Here is a 9,357-nt window from a genome sequence, read left to right on the forward strand (position 1 = left end):
TATACACACATACACACACATTTAGTGACGCCTCTGCGTGTGGTGGCACATGTCACTGTGGTGGCACACCTGGCGGTGGTGGCACACGTGGCTCCAGCCACTCATCTGCCCGCGGTGACACACTTGGGCCGTGGTGGCAGATCTGGTTTTGGTGGCACCCCCTGGATGTGGTGGCACTCCTGGCCCCCCGTGACAGCTGCAGTGTCACCCTGTCACCCCTGTCCACAGTGCCACAGTTGGCCCTGGTGGCCCAGCTGGCCGTGGTGGCCCCCCTGGCCCTGGTGGCAGCTCGGTGGCCCGAGTGGCTGCGCGTGCCCGCGGCGTGTCCAGCGCTGGCCGCGGCCGCCGGGGCCTCGAGGCAGGAAGGAGCACAATGAGCGGGGCCTTATCTCACCCCACAGCCCTTCCCGGGGCCACCCTGGGCCCCCCCTCCCCGGGATGGGGCCACTGGGGGTGAGTGGGGCCACGTGTCCCCGTCCCCGAGCACCGAGCCCACGCCCTGGCTTCTGAGGCGTTAAGTTTATTTACAAATAATAAAAAGCAAAATAAATACCAAAAAAAAAAAAAATCTTAAAAAGTACAGCCCTTGTGTTGGGGGGGGTGGGACGGGGCGTGGGGGGGTGGTCACGGGCTGTGCTGCTGCGTGGTCCCCAGTTGTGGCCCCACCAGGACGGGGACACGGCGGGGCTGAGCCCTCCCCTGTCCCCGCTGTCCCCAGGGGGGTGGCAGGGGCCATAGCACCATAGGGACGGGCTGGGGGGACGGTGGGGACCCCAGCCTGGCAACAGCCAGCCCTGGGGGCTCAGAGGACCCCCCTCCTCCAAGTTCTACTGGGTTGTTCTACTCCTCCCTCCCTCCCTCCCTGCCAGGGCTGAGCCTGGGCCGGGGGAGGGATGGAGGGGCAGGAGCGTGGGGGTCCCACACTGGGGGTGTGGGGGTCCCGCTGCAGCGCTCCCCATCCACTGGGAGAAGGGGGGGAAGCCACCAGCGCCAGCCGGGGGGTGGGGGTGCAGCTGCCTTTGAAGAGCCCCCCGCCCGGCGGCGGGGGGGATTAGTGGGTAAATCCCGTGGGATACGGGAGCAGCCCCCGGGGTCACCCCCCCCCCGCACGCCCCGCTGCTCCCAGCCGCTGTGTCAGCACGGCAGGGACACGCAGCCCCCGCCAAGGGGACCCAGGGGACAGCGCCAGCCCCCTGCCCGGCCCGGGAGGGGGGGGTCCCACCCACTCCCCCAGGAGGGGACGGGGGGGTCCCACCCACTCCCCCAGGAGGGGACGGAGGGGCTGTGGTGCTGGGGACGAGGACACGGGCGTGGGGCTGGGGGGCCGTGGGCAGCGGGGGGCTCACTTGTGGGGCATGTCCTCCGTGCTGACGCGGCCCCAGACCCCCACCACGAAGGTCTCCACCTCGCACTCGTTGACGCCGCGGGCGATGCGGAAGTGGCCGTCCTCGCCCCACGCCGTGCCCCACGAGTTGGCCGCCGTCTGCAGAGGGGGCACGGGATGTGTCTCAGCCCACTGAAGCCCCCTCATTCCCAAGCTGGATCCCACTTGTGCACAGGGAAGCAGCAGCACCCCACGACTGAGTCCGTCCCCCACCCTCCAGACTCACACGGAACACTCACCCAGTATTTTTGGGTCTGGCCATCAGGCAGCTGCTCTTCTCCCCACCTGCAGAAGAGGACGGTGAGGGGGGTCCCCAGGCACCCCCCGACTGTGGGATCCCCCCCTCCCAGCCCCGTGGTAGCGTGTTGCTGTGTTGACCCTGCTCGTTTCCTGACCCCGGCAGGTCCCCAGGGCCAGGCCGAGGCACTTCCATCCTCTCCCGGAATGCAGGCAGGTATATTTAGCCACGGCAGGAGGAAGGAAATGCCGGCACAGGGCAACCGGTCCTGCTCCCTGCCTCAGGGTCTGCACCTCCAACCCTCCTTTGAGGGTGCTGAGCACCCCAAACCCGTGTCACCTGGGGCACCTCCTTCCCTCCTCTGCTTCCTCACCCTGCACCAGGGACGGGGACACCCAAAGAGGACACTTCTCCCACCCAGACTGAACCTCTTTGCACCCCCTGAGTCCCCTCTCTGAGCCCCCCCCGCCACCCCCACCTACCCAGTGATTTTGACTGAGTGGGTCCCGTGTCTCTGGTGCTTTGGCCCCTTCCCCTCAGCCACCGGTGTGTGCCGATAGATCCCACTCTTGTACATGAAGAAATCCTCGTGCACCTCCAGGATGGCTGTGGGAAGGGAGAGAAGGTCTGGGGACACTGTCCCTGGCCCAAGGGGTGAGCTCCCGAGGCTCCACATCCCCCAGGGCGAAGGACAGAAGCACCGGGGACACAAGGGAAGGCAGCAGCCAGATCCTCCCCTGGGCAATGTAACGGCTCAGAGGTGGTTTAAAACAAAAAAGTAAAGTTAAACAAAACCAACTGCCCAGACGGTGATTAAATCTCAGGAGTTAATGAGCAACCAGTGCCTGCTGGGGTGGGCAGCGTGACGGGCACAGGGGCTGGGAGATCATGGCACTGCCCGGGCACGGCTGAGCACGGAGCAGGGAGAGAGCTGAGGGGGGTCCCGGCTCCCACACCAGCCCCCCTACCCCAGGTAGAGCAGCTTTTCCCCCCCATCTCATCCCCTCCAACCAATGCAGCTCCCAGTTTTGGGGTGCGCAGGTGGGGTACCCCCCCTTACCTTGCACGGGGCCGTTCTCCAGCAGCTCCTTCATGATCTCCTTCTCCTGCAAGCACAGAGCCGGGTGGTACCGGGGCCGGGACCCCCCGGCACAGCCCTCCCCAGCCCCGGGGAGTGCAGGAGGAGCCGCTCCAGCACCCAGGGGTGGGTGTTGTGGAGGTGCAGGCGGAGGAGCCGCTCCCCCCGGGGGCTCAGCGGCGGGGTTTTCCCAGCTTCAACCTTCCCAAAGTTGGCCTTCCCAGGTAAACCACCCCGAGCCCAGCCCCTTCCCGCTCCCCACAGCAAAGGGCTCCTGCCCCACCCCGGCGGCCCGGGGCACTCACGCTGGAGGAGAGGCGGTACGGGGGGGTGGACTGGTAGATCTCGTTGGAGCGGGTGCGGGGGTTGGGGCACCGCGCCGTCGCCTGCCGCTTGCCCCGGCCCGTGGAGCGGCTGTGCATCATGCAGGGCTGCGGGCCCGGCTCGCTCTGCTGGCTCGTGAAGGGGTAGCACTCGTCTGTCACCACCCTGGGACAGGGACGAGGGCATGAGGATGGGTCCACCCGCACCCTGACCCCCACTCCCCACAACCCAATCCCATCCCCATCCCAAAACCCAATCCCATCCCCACTCTGATCCCCACTCCCACCCCAAACCCAAACCCCATTCCTATCCCACCCCAAACCACACTCCCATCCCAATCCCTACTTCCATCCCCATCCCAAACCCCACTTCCATCCCTATCTTTATCCCCACTCCCATCCCCATCCCAAACCCCACTCTCCATCCCACCTGGGCTGGTAGCCCTCAGTCCCCACTTGCCCCAGGGACAGGATGAGCACAGAGACCTCTTGGGCTCTCCCCAGGTAACCAGAGCCTCAAACCCCTTTATCCCACCCCCACACGAGTGGATCTCCACAACAGCATCTTCACAACACCCTCTGCCCTCCATCCCATCCCATCCCACCCCATCCCCACTCACCCTCTCCTGCGGAGGTACCACCAGGCCCCGTCCAGCCTCCCCCCGCTGCAGCCCCGCTGGTTTCGGGTGTCACAGGACAGCAGGTTTTGTGGGGACAGGGCGGGGGTCATGTGTCCCATGGAGTGGATGGAGATTCGATCCGAGGCCACGGCTGGGAGCGAGTGTGGGGACAGGGTGAGGCAGCTGCTCCCCGGGCCCTGCTCTGCTCCCCAGTAGCAGGTTTAGTCCCCGTCCCTGCCGTCCCCCCCATCCCGCTCCTTCCCCCTCACCCGCCGTGGAGAAAGCCCAGGACCCGGCGCAGTTCCCCTGGTCCAGGGGCCCGTGGATCATCCCGGGCCACTTTGCGGCGGCATCGAAGTGTCGCGGCAGCACCTCGTTGGAGTCCATGTTCATCTGCGGGGCACGGCCGAGGGGGGATCAGCCCGAGGGTCCCCCACTCCTCCCCCTGCCATCCCAGCCCTCCCAGCACCTCCCAGGGCATCCTCTGAGCAGGGGTCCCCAACCAGCACCAGTGTCCCCCACCCCAGCCCCACTGCGGACACTAAGGACACCAACCCCACACTCAGGACAGGGACATCACCCTGGCCGAGGCCAACCAGGATTTGGGTGCCTCCTTATCCCAGAGGAGCCAGATCCCGCAATTTTCCCTAAATTAGGGTTTCTCTGTCCCAGCAGCTCCTCGTACAACAGCAGCTCCGAGTGTCCTGTCTCAGACCCCAGCGAGGGCCTTGGTGCCCACCACAAGTGCCCAGCCCTGGGTGACTCAGCCCCTCATTGTGGCCTCTGGCCGCTGACTCCCTCCCGGCCTTTCCGCTCTGGAGGGGGGGACGGTGCCCCCGCCCCGGCCGAGCTCGGCTCAGCCTTCCTGGGGAGGACACGGCCACGACACCCGGCTCTAAAATTAAACTCAGGCTCAAGACTGCGGTGCTGGGTGTGCACCATGCGTGATGCTCGCTCCTCCAGCACCCCCGGGTGATGCCCACCCCGAGTTCTGGGTGCAGGCAGAGGCACCCCACTGGCAAAGTGCTGGCGCAGCCGGCTCTGCCGACTCAGCAGCTCCAGGGCCGGCTTTCCGATGGGAAACCGGCACGGAGGAGAGGGGTTAAAAACAACACTGGCAGCCCGGGGATTGTCCCGGGGAATTTGCTGAGCTGCTGTCTCCAAACACGAGGGCTGCCCGGGGCACCCACCCGCCACGGCCCCTTCCCTGCCACCCCCCCGGGCGCACAGCCCCTGCCCAGGGGTGGGGATGCTGCGGGGACATCACCAGCCAAGGGGATGGGGAATCACGGGGCCCAGCCGTGGGATGGGCAGGGCTGTGCCTCAGTTTCCCACCCGAGGACTCACGTGCATCTCGTTCATGTTCATGACGGTGGCAGAGGGACGGAAGGTGCCCAGGCGGTGCCGGATCCCGTCCTCCAGGGTCATGCCCCAGAACTGGCTGTAGTTGGTGGCTCTCCAGCTGCGTGGGAGGAGGGGGCACAGGTCAAGGCTATCCCAAAAAGCACCGAGGGGTGGAGCATCCCTTCCCCATCCTCCCGGGGCCGGGTCCTTACCCATAATTGCCCCTGTTGACGGCGTCGATCAGCTCCCCATCCATCAGGCAGGCGTGGTCCTCACACTGCCACTGCCCACCAGGGCCGCAGGTGCTGCAAAGGGACAGCCAGCACGTGAGGGACAGTGTCCCCAGGGTGACCAGGGGGACCCCGGGTGGGTGCTGCCCCTGCCAAGCTGGGGACCCCCTGCCATCGTGGGCAGCCAGCGAGGGGCCAGGGCTAATTCTGCACCAAGGGCTGGGGTCAGCACAGCTTGGCACCTCAGAGCAGGGTGAGACTGGGCCAGGAGGTGTGGGCAGCTCTCTGGGTGACCCTGAGGGCTGTTCTCCACCGCCCCAGCCCCCACTGGAGCCCAGAGGGCAGACAGGGCATGGGACAGAAAATCAGCTGAAAAGCTGCCAGGGCTCCAGACATCAGAGAGGGGCTTGGACGCCAGCCCGGGGAGGGGAGTCAGGGCTGGATGCCCCCCTGAGTGAGACACTGTGGCCAGGTTTGCCCTGTGGCACCCACGGGGAGCCCCGGGATGGGCGGGCTGGGGGGTGTGCCGGGTCCCCTGGGGAGCCCCGGGCTGTGCTCCCCCCGTGCAGTGAGCAATGCTTGGCATGCTCCCTCCTGCCCAGATCCCGGCTCACTCTTCCCTTTTATGGAGCTGTGCGAGGCCGGAGCCCTGTCCCGTCAGACACCCCAATCCCAATCCCGCCTGCAGCACCTGTACCCCAGCTCTGCCTCCATCCCCATCCCCGAGCGCTCCTGGTGCTGGGTGGTGACCCTTGGGAATTCCCACGGGAGCACCTCAAGGTGCCACCAGCTGGGTGCCCACTGCAGCCCCCTCTGCTTCACCCTGGCACGGGGTTTGCCCCCTGCCAGCACCTCCAGACCCCGAGGCAGGGACAGGGGCTGGGGTGAAGTGCTGTAGAAATTCCTGCTCTCCAGGCACCAGCTGCGGGGGAAGAGGGTTTGGAAGAAGATCCTCATTCCCCCTGAGCACTGTTGGGTCAGAGATGCCCCCCCAGCAGCCGGGACCATCCATCCAAGTGCATGGATTGGGGACCACCTTGGCCTTCCCCTGGGGCTCAGGAGGCCCCTCCAGCCCCACGTCCCGCCACGCCACGATCCCAAAGAAACACCAGGCAGCACCGGAGCTTCGGGGAGGGTCGGGCTGGCTTTTCACCTGCAGCCCAGCACACGCCTGCACACACATGCTCACACACGTGCTCCTGCCCTGCACACGCCCCAGACGCAGCCTTTGATTGCCCTTATCTGCCGCATCGCCCCGCCGGGCTCGGGCTCGCTCCCTGTCTCCGGCAGCAGCTCTGCGCCTGCAGGTTCCCCTATCCCCCACCTCCGGATGCCAGTAATTCCAGCGTTCCCAGATAAACCCCCCGCTGCTCAAGCAGCGAGTTCCTGGGGCTCCCGAGAAGGCGGCAGAGACGGACTCTGGCCGCTGGCACGGCAGGGCCGCGGCTGCCGGCGCGTCCCGTCAGGCTTGGGCAAGCCGGGCTCGGACCAGCGTGGCCAAAATCCCCCCCGGCGGCGCGTCAGGAGCCCGCAGCCGGCCCGGCCGTGCGTTATCCCACCGGAGCGGAGCGAGGGCTCCCACGCAGGCATGCGCTGGAACTTGGGAGCGGCTCAAGGCCCTGGGCTCTTGGCTCCGAAAATGCCAGAACAAAGGCATTTGGCACCAGCTCCCACCACCCAGCTCGGGCCCCGCGCTCCGCCGAGCCCCGCTGATTGCAGGACCCCACGGGACCCCAGCGCCTTCCTCCGAGCAGGGAGAGTGCCCATGCCGTGCCAGCGGTACCCACGGGATCCTGGCACCTTCCTCCAGGCAGGTGACACGCCAGTGGCACGCCACAGGTGCCCGCATGGCACGGGGAGCACAGAGCTGCTCACTCACCACAGGTTGCAGTTCTCCCGGTACGTAGCTCCGGTGGGATAGTTGAGTCCGGCACGGGCACAGCCTGGGTGGGAGAGGAGAGAGCCCCAGTGAGTGCCTGGCTGTGCCAGGGGTCGTGCCAGCACCCCCATGTTCCAGGGGGTACGTACCCAGGGGAAAATAAGCGTGGTTCTTGAAGCCAGGTGGGTGCCAGGCAACACCTTGGCACCCCCAAACCTGTGGTAGGGGTCAGCTCGTGCCCCACAGTGCAGGGTGGGAGCAGGGCTGGCTCAGTGCCCGGAGGGTTAACTGTGCACAGCCTGGTGGGACAGGGATAAAGGGGCTGGTTGTACCCGGGAGCTGGCTCTGCTCTGCAGGGACTTCTGAGAGAGCCTTGTGCTGTGTGTGGGGGGGCTGCCTGTGCCCCCTTCTCGCCCCCGGCTGCCCTGCCTGCCCCAGCTGCAGGGAGGGTTAAATCAAGGCCAGCATCCGCCTGCCCCAGACATGACCGGGCAAGCTGGGATAGAGTCCCCCTCACCTCCACGCTCTGCCCCACGGGCACGTCCTGCTGTGGGAACAGGCTGCGGGGTCACAGCCTGCTCCCCGCCCTGTTTTTCTCGGAGCCCATCCCCATCCCGGACACTTTGTGTCAGTTCCTGCAGCTCCGAGGGGTCCGGAGCAGCTTCGCAGCAAGAGCAGGACCATGAGGTGCCGCTTCCATCACTCCACGGAGCACCGGCAGCATCACACAGCACATGGGGCACCCCAGGGCCGCCCCCCGCCCCCCAGAGACCCCTGCCCGGCTGGGCTGGGCGCGCCTCACCTTGAGCTTTGGGGAAGGGGGCTGGGATGCCCAGGCAGTATTCCCAGAAGTCGGGGCAGCAGTCGGAGACGGTGCGGTTGCAGAAGAGGTCGCAGTAGCAGAGGGTGTCGTGGTAGGGCACTGTGCAGCCGTCGTCGCGGCCGCGGCAGCAGACGTCCCCCCGCTGGCAGTAGGACCCCCCGGCGTCGTAGACCCCGTTCTGGTACAAGCCGGGGCCCAGCTCCCGGCGGGTGCGGACCCGGGAGCCCAGGGCTGCCCGGGCCACCAGCCAGAGGCACAGCAGGGCCCGCAGCGGGCGCATGTCCCCGGGCATGTCCCCACGCCGGCACCGCTGCGGAGGGAGGGCACTGAGGGCACGGGGGTCCTGCGCTCTGCGCCCACCCGTCCCGCTGGGTCATACTCCCCCCCCCGAGTCCTCGCCCTGCCCTCCCCCAGGACGCTCAAAACATTCAAGTTTTGTAACTCCCCTTGAGACCACACAGCTCAGGGTTCCCACAACCCCCAAAACACCATCTGCCCTCAGGTGCCCACTCCTGGGCATCTGAGGGGCCCCGTGCACACCCACACCTTAACCACCTGCTCCAAGAGCAAAAATCCCACGGGATGGGGCTCCTCAGGACACCCGGGCGGGGGGGTGCCCGGGTCCCGTTCCCAACCCCAATCCCAGTTCCCATCGCGGGCAGTGCGATGAGCTCCCAGGTCTCAGCGCGCGGGGCCGGGGGGTGGGGGGCGACGAGGACCCTGAAAGTGGAGGGAGGAGGGCAATCTGGCACTGGGAAGGACCCCCCTCCCGCCCGGGCCCGTCCCGTTCCGTCCCCGGGCCGTACCTGCCGCGCCCGACGCGGGGGGTCCCGCGAGAGGGGTGGGGGATCCGATCCGAGGGTCTCGCGCGGATCTTACGGGGCAGGACCCCCCCTCTCCTCTCCCCACCCCTCGCACCCGGGTCCCCAGCGTCCCCTCCCGGTCCGTACCTGCCGCGCCCGCCGCTCCGCTCCGCCGCCGCCGCGGCCCCGCCGCTCCTTATAACCGCGCCCCGGCCGGGGGGGCGCCGGGGGAGGCGCCGGGGCAGCCGCGACCGACCGGGGCGGAGCGCAGCGGGGCGGGGGTCGGGCCCGGGGCTCCCGGCGGGACGGGCGACAGAGACCCGGACTGGTCGCCACCCCGCCCGCGGTCCCCGACGACACCTCTCTGCCCGCGGGGTCGGGGTCTCCCCGGATCCTGATCCTGATCCCCTCCCCGTGCCACCCACTCCCCGCCGGTGCCCTCGCAAATGGGGCGTCCCGGCTGCCCTTCCAGCGCTCCCTGCTCCGTCCAGGGGGTTCCCGGGGATCCATCGTGGGGGATTTCCCCATTCCGGGGCAAGGTGTATGGAGAGAACGGGAAGAGAGAGGAAAGGGTTGCGTGCCTCCCCCTTCCAGCGGGAAGCTGGATACGAGCAAGACAGGGACGCCCCGCCACA

General features: G+C 67.6%; 1 protein-coding gene across 1 annotated transcript; it reads right to left on the minus strand.

Moving 5' to 3' along the window:
- Positions 1–1,264: 1,264 nt before the first annotated feature.
- TINAGL1 (tubulointerstitial nephritis antigen like 1) lies at positions 1,265–8,227 on the minus strand. The gene is made up of 11 exons (XM_032710265.1): positions 7,899–8,227; positions 7,097–7,160; positions 5,200–5,292; positions 4,991–5,105; positions 3,913–4,036; positions 3,644–3,794; positions 3,006–3,189; positions 2,683–2,728; positions 2,105–2,228; positions 1,624–1,669; positions 1,265–1,483 (listed from the first exon to the last, which is right to left on the minus strand). Exons 1-11 carry the CDS (start codon positions 8,209–8,211, stop codon positions 1,343–1,345), a joined length of 1,401 nt encoding a protein of 466 aa, XP_032566156.1. The 5' UTR covers positions 8,212–8,227; the 3' UTR covers positions 1,265–1,342.
- Between the last annotated feature and the right edge of the window lie 1,130 nt (positions 8,228–9,357).

This window comes from Chiroxiphia lanceolata, chromosome 24 (genome assembly GCF_009829145.1).
Source record: "Chiroxiphia lanceolata isolate bChiLan1 chromosome 24, bChiLan1.pri, whole genome shotgun sequence".
Classification (NCBI taxonomy): domain Eukaryota; kingdom Metazoa; phylum Chordata; class Aves; order Passeriformes; family Pipridae; genus Chiroxiphia; species Chiroxiphia lanceolata.